This window comes from Colossoma macropomum, unplaced genomic scaffold (assembly GCF_904425465.1).
Source record: "Colossoma macropomum unplaced genomic scaffold, Colossoma_macropomum, whole genome shotgun sequence".
NCBI classification, from domain to species: domain Eukaryota; kingdom Metazoa; phylum Chordata; class Actinopteri; order Characiformes; family Serrasalmidae; genus Colossoma; species Colossoma macropomum.
In genome coordinates this window covers 10,371,119-10,386,267 of record NW_023494790.1, presented here as the reverse complement: position 1 = coordinate 10,386,267, position 15,149 = coordinate 10,371,119, and the positions used below count along the sequence as shown (strand labels likewise).

General features: G+C 38.2%; 1 protein-coding gene across 1 annotated transcript in view; it reads left to right on the top strand.

The window, feature by feature from the left end:
- The first annotated feature begins 808 nt into the window (after window positions 1-808).
- dock1 (dedicator of cytokinesis 1) overlaps window positions 809-15,149 on the top strand; it is a 293,715-nt gene continuing 279,374 nt past the window's right edge. The window contains 1 exon segment of the mRNA XM_036572082.1: window positions 809-1,003. Coding sequence (XP_036427975.1) covers window positions 955-1,003 — 49 coding nt within the window. The 5' untranslated portion in view covers window positions 809-954.

Below are 15,149 nucleotides of genomic sequence, written 5' to 3'. Positions count from 1 at the left end.
ATACAGCATCATTCAAAAGTTTCAATAAAAATAACAATAAAAAATATGTTGCAGATAAATATATGATTATATTATGATGTTACCACTCTACAGATTGGATCAATAATTAGTAGGAGATTGGGAAAAAAGAAAAAAAAATTAAGAAATTATTGAAATACATTATTGCAATGTATTATTCATCATCTAATAACTTTTTAATTTAGTTTTTAATGTTAGATAATAATAATAATAATAATAATAATAATAATAACAACATATATATACATATATACACACACACATACATAGACATATGTATGAGTAATATATAAGTAATATAAGTGTAATATATAATAAATAAATGTGCATTTGATTTGTATTACCAAAGCCTGGGACACATACCTTTAAAAATAGTAAAATAAGAAATCTGTGGAGTCTGTTGAAAGTGCTTTACACTTCACATTGTGTATTAGATTGCACATTAAACATAGCAGCAAAGTTGTTATATTGTAACTGGGCAAAAAAAGAACAGTAAGAAAGATAAACATACATAATCAGTATAATATAATAAAGTGTTTTTTTCCCTCAGTCGGGCTCCACTCCTACTGTGACGCTCACTGACCAGCGTTTTTTTTCCCACACCCGTATTCAGGAACAACACCGCCCCTCTGCGCTCCGATTGGCTAGCAACAACCCGACATCCAATCAGAAGCGGTACATTGCGGGCAAACGTGAACTTTCTGGCCAAACCGAGCTCAGCAGGGCCGGGTTTTGTCGGAATACGGGCGGGAAAAAAGTTTCTGTCGCGCGCGCTCTCACACAGCAACCAGTTAGTGATGGAAAATGGCGGCTAGACGAGTCCGCTCACACCAACAGTGAAAACAAAACAGCACACAAAAAAGTCAAGGAGAAACTGTGGATGCATACCAGGGACGACAAAGGCTCTTCTTAGACTTTTACTAAATTATTCTGTTCATGAGAATGTCGCGTTGGGTTCCCACGAAAAAGGAAAAGTATGGAGTTGGTGAGTAAAGACTCCTTTGCCACACAAAGTTGAGGAGGAATGAAGTTTTTCCACGTTTTTTTTCTCATATTTCCTGGAGGCCTTATGAGTTGCAGTCAGTAGATGAGGCTCCGTCCCAGACCGTTGGTTTTGGAAGTGCTTTGGCTTGTTTTTGAATAAATGCAAATCAGTGGCTTTCGCGGACGAAGCTGAACTGAAGTCAGCTTCTTATCCACCAGTGTCTGGTGCGAATTTTCCCGTTCCACCTTAAACGAGGAGCCAGAGTGTAACTGCTGCACCATTTAAGGTGGAACGGGAAAAATCTGAACGAGAAGCTGACGAAGAGGAAACCAGTTTCAGCCTCGTCTTTTTCCCGGAGAGTGTGTGAGTGAGTGTGCTTTGGGAATGGCCAGAGTTTCCTGTGAGAAGGAGAAGAGCAAGAAGGGCCTGAACGGGAGTGAGGGAGCTCTGATTAGCTCGCTAGCCTACATTTTCACTCACTCTCAGCCCTTTCGGAGTCGAAAAGCAGCTCATATTTCCTTACAGAACCTTCTTCGAGTTAGGGTTTGTTTTTACACATTTGTTGTAACTCTTGTCACTCATGAAGATGCGGTGTTGATAAGCGCGGTTGTGGTAACGTCAACAAAAATCCGTTAACAGAGATTTGTTTGATTTCTGAATGTTTTGAAGTGTTGTAATCCAGTAATCTGGGGCAAAGTGTCCTGAAAACACGCTAGAAGTGGCGTTTGTGGGGAATATTTGTGATTTTAGAGCCAGGAAGCTCCACCGCCCGGCTAGTGAGAGTGTGTTCTTGTTCATACATGTCTCTTTGCCCGGGTTGGGGGACGTGCTTTCTGGTGTTTGCATGCTTTTCGAGCTCGTCATGGTGCTTTAAACCCAGGAATTTGGTTAAGGTGTTAAGGTTTAATAAGTTATTAGCTAAATGATTTGAAGAATTGTGTCCATAGCATACTCACAAGACGTTTCTGAGAGTTACATTTACTTGCAGAGAATATCCCTTTTTGCCTTTATCTCTCTTAATATTTTATGTATTTTGTCACAACAGATAAAATATCCTTATTTCAAACAAAAGCTTTTTACAGGCTGCTTGGGACAGTCTCTTCCTCTGGAGTGTAGAAAAGTGTAGTAAGTTGTTCTGTTCAAGAAATGGTGAATGTTAAATACTGGAGGCCTTGGTTATGCCACTCATTATGATCTAAAAGTTCAGGGGAAATTTCAATATCTGCCTTAGATCTCTGTTTGTAAGCTGGTTGTGTCTGTCCATGCTTGTCTCTGAGGATACTGTGGGAGGAGAAGGCTACAGGATGTCACTGCCAGTATACAGTGGCTGTTTGCTCAAAAGGGAAGGAAGATGAGCTTTAAAGGGCCCATAATCGACAGTTTCAGTCTGTGAAGGTTCACTTGTGTTTTAAACAGTAGTAATCCATTCTCCACGACCATAGTTTAACCTCTCGCTGTTCCTTTGAAATAAACGTGCTGCTTTTGTTGCAGTACCTTTAAGACAGGTATATGTTGACCGCTCTGTGCTTTTAGCATTCAATAAGCAGTGCAGGCTGAACACCTATCTATCCATCCATCCATCCATCTATCTATCTATCTATAGATATGTATACATGTATGTGTATGTGTATGTATGTATATATATATATATATATATATATATATGTATGTATGTATGTATGTATGTATGTATGTATATATATGTATATACATACATAATATGCATAATTTCTGTGACATCACAAAAACCAACCAACACACTTAACCCAAAATTACTTGTAAGTCCTATTGACTTACATTAAAAGTAAACTGGAAAGTAAACTGGACTTCTCCTGGAAAGTTACCATTTTGGAGATATGAGGTTTTGTTCTGACAACAGTGATTTGTATGTATGTGTGTGTTGGTTTTTGTGATGTCACAGATATAATGAACTAAAAACTCCATTCCATCTTTATTTAGATGGTCAAGCTTTGTGCACACTTTTAAGAACAATTGAAAATGTATCTCTTTTAAAGAGTGTTTAATTGACGTTTTACATCTCTTTGGTATTTATCTTTTTTAATTTGATCCATGTCATTGCCTTGTATGATTTTAAATCAATATGTATAGTTTCTTCTATTACTGTTGAGCTTTATCACCTGTTTGTAAAGGGTTGAGTTGCCACCGGTATGAAAAGTGCTTTATAAATAAAGTTTTTAATTAATGTTGTTTTTAAAATGGTCTGTTTTTGCAGCGTAGTTTCCACATATGGGCTGAGGAGGGAATAGTACGTTTTAAAACCTTTAACTTTGTGAACATACTACACTGAGCTCTTTAATTACAAAAAAAATGTAAAAGTGACTTCAGATCTTCAGGACATGAGCCCTCTAACTCTCAGTCCAGATTATTTTGGTCTTGCTTGCAGCAATGGCAGTCAGAGTTTTCATTCACATGGGTTGTTTGCTAGGTAATTTGATGAGTCATGTGATGAGGAATAGACCAGAGTATCGCAGAGAGGAGAAGAACAGTTCAGAGCCTGCTCTTTTGAAATTCACAGTTAACCGCAAGACTCTGTGTAAAGGCTTCTGGTGGGTGTGTGGGGCCGTGTGTGTCTATGTGGTGTAGCTGTTTTTTTCTGAATCCACTTTTCTGTGTCTTTGTGGCAATTAGTAGTAACTAGACTTTGTGAGACACAGTATTGACCTAGATCAATATTAAACGACAGCTTGTCTGGCAGATATGTACCCAGTAAATCTTACTGTGTGGAACAGTTATCATGTTGTTCCGTTGAACTTTTAATGGTGCTAAACTCTCCTTTTTCTTTGTATAGTATAATTTGAATGGAAGCACTCTTGTGTGTGCGTGTGTGTGCATGAATTGTGGGACACGCTGGGAAGTTCTGTAATTGTAATGTCCATGTGGATACATGGTTGTTCTGGTGCTCTGTTGCTGTATATGTGTTTTGAATAGGGTTGCATGATGATATAAAAATCATATCAGTATCGTCAGATAATTGCATGCACAGTACATTTTTTTTATTTATCGAGGTACAAATACTGTAAATGTGTCCTCAAAGGTACAACAGTGTTTTTATAGTCCAGTTGTGTACTTTTTTTTCCCCCAGATGTCAAATACATATTTGTACCTTTTCATAATCTGATGTTTTAAAACAGAACAATAAAATAAAAAGCCTGGAGACGAGACGGGGTGTGGGGAGTCAATACAACTTAGAAAATATGATTTCAATGGATTATGGCACAATTATGTTCCCTGACTAAAGGTACGGAGATGTACCCTTGAAGGTACCACCTCAGTGACAAGAGGGGTACTGCCCCAGTGACAGTTTAGTACCTTTATTTCTGAGAGTGTACAGAATATGAGCATTAGACAGATGATTAGATTTGACCAGTATTGCAAAGCAGTATTTTATACATTTATTACTTTCTGAAGAGCTGAACATTATGGTGACCCTGGGCTGTTGTGCTAAAATATCTTCATTTTATTATTTTTTTCTGCATTTGCAGCCCTATAAAAATTAAATTTCTATGTAATGCTATTCCAGGTAGATGTAGTCCAATTTTTACATTTTATAAATGTTTATGCTTTGCTAGTCAGCAGATGTGTATGTAAAGAATACTTAAGTGAAGTATGTTTCTGGCCTCAACTACAACGTGAAATGCCCCCTTCACAGTGCACACTGTTTGAAAAAATCTGCATTCTTTTTTTACTCCCATCTAAATATCTCATGGTGTATTTGTGAGAAAATTTTCAAACATGAGGGCATCTCTTCCTCCCTTTTGTCCTTTTGTGACCCCTTCGCATTTTGTCATTCAAAGCTGTCGCCACACATGTGGTACAGCAGAAAGCACCGCAAAATGTTGCGAAAGCTCCATGAGAAAGTCTGGGGAGTGGTCTGAAGACTTGCGTCTACAGTCTTGAATAGGCAGCAAGTATTGACGTGGATCATGTTTTAATCTGAGGTTAACTAAGACATTAGTTGGACTATTACAGTTGAACTGTGCTGTTTTTTTGGCCAAATTTTAGTGAGACTAGTGTCCAGTCTTATCCACAAAGGGCTGGTGTGGCTGCATGTTTTCACTCCAACAAAGCAAATCACCACCTGATCAGCAGTTTAAAGGCTGAAACCAACTGATTAAACTAGTGGAGTCAGGTGTGCTCCAGCTTGTTTTGAACCTGCAGTCCCCCTGAACCCCTGAGCAAGACTAATATTAAGCTATTGCATGTGAACGTAGTAGCTGACAGTCTTATTCGATTCCACACACACAAGGTGTAGCATTCTTGTGAATTCCAAATTACTTTGGATGAACAAATTGAAAAGCTGAAGCCAAAGTAAGTTAAACATTTAGCCTAATTAGCTGCTCTGAACGTTTAGTCATTTAGCCCTGGGGAAGGGTGAGGTGGGGTGTGTAAACCAGAGATTTACAAACTTTCTCTGCTAAAGACATTTTGATGTTCAAAAAAAAACATGTCTTCAAAAGAGCACTGATCCCATCAACTGTTTAATATTCTCCATAATGAAAATGAACTGAGATCAGTATAAAAGCAGTTTAATGAAGTTGCATGGTAGTAGCTTCATAGTTAGTCACTATGTATATGTTTTGGATTGTTAAACCATTGATATCAAACTTTTGAATGATAGTGCACATGTGACACATTTCATTGATCTTCGAGTGCAGTAGTGACTGTTTTGATAAGTTTTGATATAAAATTGTTGACATAAAATTTTGGGCTAAAACCATGATAGATTGGCTAATGTGTTGTTTAGGTGAAAGCAAAGTTTTCTGAAAAACTCAAACGAGAACATTTTAGATAATTCAGTTTCTCCATGGTTGGCACAGTACAGTTTTGTTTAGTTGTTATTTTGATTACACACATGAGTATTTGAATATATCACAAGATGTACCACAAATACATCTTATTTTGAGTCTAAAAGTTTGATTTCCTGCAAGTGTGAAGTTCAGATGTCAGAAAGTTGAATAGAACAAAAATGGGCCTGAGGAGGGGTCCCCTGGGACCTGGCTGGAAACAGATGGTTTAGCAGAGTTTCGTTAGAGTTACAATTCACAACCCAAGGAGTCAAGGCACATGGGACAGTTTAGTGTATTTCCTCTGATAGCATGTTTGATTGATTAATGATAAAACCTTTTCACTTAATGAATTAAATCAAGTGTGTAAATACAGGGAAAAGAGAAACTGAAGTCGCAGGACTGTAATGAAAGGATTTGGCTGTGGCCTTATTTAGGAAGTGGATGTGTGCTGTGGCAATTTATAGAGATGGACCGATCAGTGTTGTTGGGGCTGATACTGTTTGCCAATCACTGAACGGCCGATAGCCGATACCGATCAAGGGCGTGGCTGGATGCCACATTTAAAGGCGTAGTAAGTGATTTTTGAGAAGGAGTGTTAATATTTGCACTCAATAGCTTAACAAATACACCCCCCCCTTTCAGTGCTCCTTCAGAAGTTCCACCTTCCCCAAATTCATGACCTTTGTGGCCATAAAACCCTTCGCAAAATGTTGTATGGACAAATACCATGGTATATAAAGAAGTATAATGTATGTAATATATAAATTAATGTTACCTGTCAAGCAGAAACAGAGCAACCTCTTCATCCCTTTACCTGCCTTTCAACTCTTCATGAAGCTGGTCATCTTTTTTTGCCAGCTTCTTGTTTGAACTTTCCTGCTTCACCTTAAATGGTGCAGCAGTTACATCCAGGTGCCTCAAGCTAGAGTAACCACCGAAATAACCATAGCCTACTCAACCGGTGCAGCTAACAGTACAAAACAGTCCTCCTGCTTGACGTATGTATTTTTGAATGTGTGATTAAAAAAAACGTCTGACATACGATCGCTTTTGTAGTTCTGCATTTTATTTTTATTTTCAGCCCCTGCCAAAGCTGTAGGTAATGAAGCTAGTGCAGTGTAAGATAAGCTAAGATTAGCACACAGATGCTAATATGCTAAAGAAACAAACACAGGGCTAATGTTGGCTTCCTATTTGTCAGCTTCTTGATTGAATTTTCCTGTTTAACCTTAAATGGTGCAGCAGTTATATTCTGGAGTCTCAGGTGAAATATGGCTTTAGCTGAAAATTGGCCGATACTGATATGTAGTGAAAAACCTTCCATCTCTGGCAGTTTACTATAAACAGCAATGAAAGCATGAGTGTGAGTTTGATTAAAATCTCTTCTTAACCTGTTGATTACCCAAGTATCTCTGTATACCAAATGTGAAAATTTGCTTAAAAAACTTAAACATTCTGTTGTGCTGCCATGTAGAAGTGACATGTATGAGGTAATTTGATCTGTTCTTTCAGCGTTGCTCTTGATGTGTTTATCGCAGAAACTTATATCGCATTAACATTAAAAGTGCGATGTATCATGCAGCCCTGTTACTACACAGAATCTAAAAATCTTATGTCATTAATGGAGATGAAACGGTTTCACGGTAAACCGCGGTAAAATTAATGACAGTTAGTAGTACCGTTTGATCTTTAAAGTATCGTTAAAACCGCGGTCGATTACCACGGTGTGAAAACCTTTTTGATTCTGAGATATTTCAGCCTTCTAAGAAGACCAAGTTTGACGTTTGGTCATATTTTGGGTTTTATAAGAATGCAGAAGGAAAGCTAATTGAAGATGACCACCCTGTCTGCAGAACAGGCCGAAAGAAAATAGTGGCGAAAGGGGGCAACACATCAAACCTTACGAGTCATCTTCGCGACCACCACTCGCTACTTTTTAGAGAATGCAAGGTTAACTTTAACAGAGAAGTCTGTGGGGACTTCGAAATAGAAGAAATGTCATGATCTGTGTGGTTTAACTTGTGCTTATGGTTCGTTAATAATATAAAATGAAGCTTTTAGCAAAAAAAAAAACATTCGGTGAATCAACTGTGAATCGAAACTAAAGCTTTGTTGGGGTACAGCGCCACAACGGCACAATAATGCTGCAGTTTCAGTTAGGACAGAAATCCCCCGAGTGCAGCACTTCTTAGAAGTAGTAATTTTCCATTAAGACCCACCTCAGAGTTGGTCCAGATTTAATTCTCTATGCAGGGAAATCCCTAGTTATTGTAATTAATAATAATAATAACAACAACAGTAATAATAATAATAATAATAACAACAACAGTAATAATAATAATAATAATAATAATAATAATAATAACAGTAATAATAATAATAAGAATAATAATAATAACAGTAATAATAATAATAATAACAACAGTAATTATAATACATTTGCTATTCTTTTGTTTACACTGTATTACAAGTATTGTAAGTAATACAAAAGTAATACTAAAAATCTATTGACCTTTAACACATTTGAACAATATCGCGATAATACCGATAATTGTGATAATTTTGGTCAAGATAATCGTGATATGAAATTTTAATATCGTTTCATCTCTAGTCATTAAGTACCAAATTTCAGTACGTACTTAGTGATTGACTGTTTATGTTCTCTATACATTTTATTAAAGTCACTGCTTCTTGATTAGTCTGTCCACAATTAATCTCTTGCGGTCACTAAATACACCCACTTTTCAGCACCTTGCACTGCTTTCCTGCTTTACATAAACAACCACATCATTCAAAATCAAGATCTGTATCTGTATCAGAATAAAAAAAAGAAGAAGAATCCCTTGCCCTGATCATGAACGTAGCAAGTAGAGTACATAAGAGTCAGAGTTTTAGGAGAAAGAGGACTGAAGAAGAAAGGTGAACTTTAAGGGTTAATTAAAGGGTGACGTTTCCCACCAGCCCTGCTAGGACATGTGAGTTAAAGCGCAGGTATTTCAGGAAGTGCTCATTAAGAGGAGTGTGAGAATTATGGGCTGTAATCCCATAAGTCTTTCCCAATAGAAATATAATATGCTGTTTGTTGGTGTTTGTGGATCATTTGTAATGAGCTTTAAGTGAATACACTGTGAAATATGCACACTTTGTTAGGAGCGCTTTCTTTCCACAAACTGTTCAAACGCTTATGCTATGATTTATTTAGACTCTCTTGGCTGATCTTGAGATTTCTGTCTTTCTCACAATGAAGTTCAAACCAATCAAACGAAACAGATTGTGCAACATTGCTGTGGAATTATGGTCTCATGTTTACTCATTTGTCACATGTGAACTTGGCTTCGTATTTGCCCGTGAAAAGGCGTTCTGTGCACAGCCACAAGTATGGGTAGCACGTGGATTGATTTAGCATCATTTTGACATTACATATCAGTTAAGTCCTTGTTAAAATCCAGTGGTTTGTGGAATAAGGTGATATGTGTTGAATATTATTGTGTTTATTTTATTAGTATAAGGTTTTGTGTATTTAAAGCAGTGGTTGCTTTTAAAGCAGGCAGTCTTAAGTCTGTCTTAAGGCACTGACAGGCAGACAGTATTTTTTGAGAGTTTAGGTTAATAGATCAAACTTGTTTTGGAAGAGGAAAAATGTGATTAACAATGATTGCTTGTAAAATCATGGTTTGCATTGCCTCAAAAAATGCTGTCAATGTGTTTGTCATTAGATATGCTGTTCAAATGGACATTTTGTTGATATGTCAACAGTCAATTGTGTTAATGAGAGAATATACAAGCACATTAGGTATATCAGAGCGCTTGTTTACATGCTTTTGAAAACTGATAAGGTTTAATTATTCTGTTATTGAAAACCCCTCTATGCTGATTCATAGCAGTGACACGCTTTGGGCTTTTCTCTCTCACAACTGCAGTAGCCTTAACAGTAAGGGTGTAAGTGTGTAAGTGTGTGTGTGTGTGTGTGTGTGTCTTTTCCTAGGCCTTTAGCCGAGCCCTCTGTCACTGGCTGAATCATCCCTGCAACTCTATTTTCTTCTCTTTGTATCTGAGTCGGGCATGGCACCATTGTGCCTCAGGTTCGGGTCAGGTTGAACAAGAACGTCTCTCCACTCTCTGTATCCCTCTGGCTGTCTTTCTGCAGCTAAACACATGCCCCCTCCCCCGCCCCCACTGCTTCTTTCACACATCCTGAGTTTGTGTGACCAGCTCCTGATGACTGCGCTGCCCTCAGTCGCTCTGTTGATGACTGAGGGCTTTTGGGTAGTAGATATAAAACACCTTCTATGGTACATTTTAAAATTTGAGGTGGAGGGCTAGAACAGAAGCCTTCTCTCAGCCACCTCTCTCCCTGGAGATGCAAGCTCTACTCGGATTGTTTCTTTTGCACGTTGTTCTTTGAAAACTCTGATGTGAAGTTGGTTGCCTGGAGGCAGCAAGAGTGAGTTAAACTTCCTGTTTTCCTGTTTCCTGGTTGGAGTGCAGCATTCCACAGGCATGCTTGTAATGCCTCCCTGCTGCGTCATCAGAAACGAAGAGCTTTAGCCCAGCTCCAGCCAGCTGGCAGGAACAGCGTGCTCTAGTGAAAGGAACTGTTCTCCTGTCATTTTTAGCACACTGTATGTCCAGAAGTTTGTAGACAGCTTCTTATCTAACAGTTTTTCTGAAACCAAGGGTATTAATAGGGAGTTTGGCCCACTTTGCTGCAGTAATGACCTCTACTCTTCTGGGGAGGCTTTACACTAGATGTTGGAGCATTGCTGTGAGAATTTAATTGCATTCAGCCACAAGAACATTAGTGAGGTCAGGTATTGATGTTGGATGATTAGTTTTGGAGCACAAACATCAGTCCAGCTCATCCCAGAGGTATTGGACGGTGCTCCCTCACTCCAGAGAACAATGCACAGTGCAGTGCTGGGGGGCTTTATACCCCTCTACACACTTAAAAAAGATGGTTCATCACGGGCTCTTGGATAAAGGCAACATATCATCTATTTTGAAGCGTTTGCATAGCTGGATGGTTCTTTGCATGGTGAAATGGTTCTTCAGATTAGAGAATGTGTAGTATGTGCTTCTATATAGAACCTTTTTGAAAATTCCTCTGTATCGCACCAAAAAGAGATCTATTGTTATGATGTCAAGCTTGTAGCTGACACTTGGCATTAGTGACTGTAGACTCGTGTGGCTGCCCCTGAGGGTGCCATTCCAGTGCTTTTCTATGGAGATTATACAAGCTGTGAGTCTGCAACTGAACAGATGAGTCAGCAGTTCACCTTAAAGCAGCACTATGTAATTTTTCTTTTGGTTAAAACTGAAAGAAGTTCCATTACTGAGTATGGGAGAAAAAAACAAAAAAAAACAGTTATATGTGGTGCGCAAGTGCTGCTGTGAGTCGCCCTCTAAAGCCTGAAACAATCATTCAAAAAACAGAGGTACCTGAGTGGCTTTGATGGGAGTTTTTCGGACCACGTCATTTGTCTTTATGTATTAACTTTATGTAATAGCTGACTGTCCTCTAAAGACAGACATACACTGTGCTATTTTAGAAATCTTGTATGGACAGAGGTGACAATTTGTATACTTGTGCTACAGGAAAACGCTCCATCCATGCTGCGTGAAATGCAGCCTCTACAGACAGCTCTGTCCATGAACAATTTCAAATAAAGCTGCTTCATTCAAAATAACATTATGTGCTTCGAGTACTGAGCAGAACACTGAGAAACTGAGAACAAGACAAATGTTAGCTAAATTTCATGATTGTGACAACCCAAGCACGTTCTTTAGTTACAAAGTGTTTCTGGATACTTTTAGACATATAGTACAGATGCGCCATCAGGATCCTCTTAGACCAACATAGCATGTCATTAACATATCACTATATTCACATTAATTGACAGTGTAGTACTCCATTGAAAACGCTGCCCAGCTATAATGACGTAAATGTGTCCTGAGCTCAGGATTGGCTTAATAAATATTGTTGATGAAAGTTTTTCCCTCTGTTTTCATTTAAAGACTCTTTTTTGAACTTAAACCAATAAAAAAAACTCACTTTGCAGTTGATCTTAGTTACTTTGTGGATTTTAACATGTGCTGTGCATTGTTTTGTTCTTGGGGGCACTTTGAATCTTAATGTGAATGATAGACCTGCAGTCTGTGCCAATATTGTGCTGTGTTCTAATGTCGTAGGAAACCGAGCAGATCAAAAGAGTGGTAGGAGTTTGTGTTAGTGCTTGTTGTCAGCACACAAAGCGCATGTGAAATCTGATCCATACCCTTTGGGAGTCTGCATTGTTTTCTGCCATGCTCCCCATCCTGAGACAAATGAATTCAAATCCTCTTTGGTCGGAAATTCAAGCAATGACTCGAGAATATTGTCCTGTTGAAGCGCACATGCTCTTTTAAGAGGGAGAGATGGTTTCACAAGCGAAAAGTAACAGGCGAGGCTACTTTTTTCTTCCGCTTTATGTACTTCTTATCTACTGACGCTTAAGATAAACAAATGCATTATGGAGAGTTGATTTCTGTGTACTAATATGTATCAGGTTTATCAGGTTATGAAAAAGAATATTTACAGTGACGAACACGCCCAGTCATATTGTTGGTGATATAGTGTTTTTTAAAGTCTGCCTGTTTTTCTCTTTTTATGGTTTAATATTTTGGAATCTTTGAAAGGCACTGCATGTTTTTTATTATTGTTTGGTTAAGTCCATTTTTATTCTTCTGCCTCAAAACCTTGATTAACCGTCAGAACAGTCTGCAGAGTACTCGATTACTAGTATAATTCATAGTGGCATGTCTAATTAGGTTGAATCCACTGGGCTCTATATTTGTAGGGGTGAAAAAATCTTTCATATGCAGTGCAGCAATGTATTGGTATCTTTGTGAAGTTTAAATGTGTGTTTTTTTGGTATTTTCAAACCCTGTGTACCTCGCGTTGTGCAGCAGTGGGAGGTTTGGTGTAACAAAAAGGACCTCCATGGAAATGAGGTTGCACAAGGAGAGATGTTGGGACTTAGGTCTAGGTTTTTTTGTCCTAAGAAGCCTGAAGCATTACTGCGGTGTCAGAGCAGATAATTTACTTATTCCATACACAGCTCTTGGTTGGGTGTTACACAACCTGGAACAGCTTTGTGTCTAATTTGATAAAATTAGTTTCTTATCCTAATCTGGTTCTAATTCCTGCATCCTTCGCTTTAAGACCTCCTCACTGACAGCATTGGTCCGCTGCACAAAGCTTCTAGCGGCTTTCAGTGGTGCTGAAACATACACAGAGTTCTTTTTAGGTATATTTACCTTAACCCTGTGTTTGGTGGTAGTTTAGTTTTGATTTAGTTCTTTCATTGTTTTGAAGTGTATTGCTGGTATTCAAACATACAGCAATGCCATAAACCTCTATTAAGGCTTATTTCCGTATCTTCAAACTGTGTTTCTGTTTACGTATGTTGCTTGTTTTTGGGCCAGTTTCCCATAACCAGATTAAGCCTAAGCCATTAAAAAGAATTTCCAATGTCCATTCACCATTGGCACTGCAGTTTAGACTAGGCTTAATCCATGCCAAGAAAACTGACCCCTAAATTTTAGTTATTTTGTTTATTTTGTGGTCTTTCTAAGAGAGCCGTATTTGTAATGTGCTGTTGTGCTTAGCATGATTGTTTAAAAGACTAAGGCAAGTAATTTGTTGTTGTGTGCTGCTGTTCATATTCCAGTTCTCCTTGCCTTTTTGCATAGTGTGCGTGGATGTGTCTATGTTTGCATAAATGAAAACTGCAAGTGCCTCAGCCCTCATGTCATTGACATGTAGCAGTCAGTCATTATTATACTAAGTGAAGATTCTCATTAAAGGAAGTAGTTACCGGACCAAGTTTTGTGGTACAAAGAACAGAGGAAATTTATTGTTAGCTAGGTTGTTGATGAAAGCTGAGAAAGTTAACGTGTGTTAGGTGGAGCGGAAGAGAAATGGAAAGAATGTCTGCTGTGTAGTTTGTGGAAAGAGTGAGTCAGGAGAGATCACACTCTCCGTTTGCAGTGTGTCGATCTAGGGCTGGGTGGTACTGATAAAATTTAATATGATGGTATTTTCCAAACATGTCACGATTCAGTGCTGTCAGGTGATATTTAAGTAAATATTAATGAGGATAATGAACTCTTGTGTACTCCTAGTCTGTGCTGAAAGAATGTTTTACAAAACATCACAAGTTTTGATTCACTTGGACTGTTTTTTCCCCCTATTTTCTTCCTTACAGTCTTTTAAATGTTAAAGCCTTACACAGTCTTTTAAATGTCAACCAGATAGAAACCACATTTCCCAAAAGGAAACCTACCTTTTTTTTTAGTATTCATGTAGTTCGAACTGTTGTTTCCAAACAGGCTGGAGCACCTAGCAAATGATATGCTGCAGTACGTTGTGGGGCGACTTATCAGTGTCCTGCTAATTATTGGTAACAGCTGTGAAATTGATGGGTAGAATTTATCTTTGTTTTGTGCTACTGCTACACAGTGAAAATGTCATTATAAGCAATACTTTTCTTTTCGTTTTAGTTCAGCTGTCTTGAGGCCTTCTTCGCACCTGGTCAATTTTTTCATGATTTATAAAAAAAAATGCTAACTGAAACCTTTACATCAAGCCTGATTAGCTTTTTTATTAAACGCTTTCAGAAGTGGGAAGATGAAGAAGAAATGGATTTATCAAGTTGTCAGCAATGACGAGGTTATGATTTTTCCTTTAGCCAGTGGGACTCAAGGACACACTGCAGATGCCCTACTCTGCTAAAAATGGTCAGCGGGGGGGGGGTCCATCAACACACTCAATAATTTTGTCCTGATTTATGGATTATTCAAAATTGCTTATCATCCTAGCCAGAGATCGTATATTGATATCATGCTGAGGTCAGCAGAAAATGCTGGATCGAATATTGGAGTGAAAGAATGAATCCAGTCCAATCCTGTAACAAATCTAGCCACACACTCACATTGTATGGAATCATGTTGTTATAGAGGTAGAAGAGTGTTTGAGTAGTTTGAGCATGAAAGCCTACTTTTAGATGCTCATCTTAAGTGAAGTGGTACAAATAGCTTATGTGAAGTCTTTGTAGTTTTTAATGAAGGATTATTGTATTTTATTTACAAGTATTCAAGATTTCACTATTGGTGTCAGGAAGGGAGAGAGTAGTATGATGTAGTAGCGGGCGATATACTGGTTCATCCTATACTGTTTTAAATTCTTTTTTTGGGTCTTAGTTCTGACACCATTCTACCAGTATGCCACAAATAAATGCAGATAACGCAACACGCATACCTGTGAAACTAGCCAGCTTGCTGTGCACACTGCCTTTAGC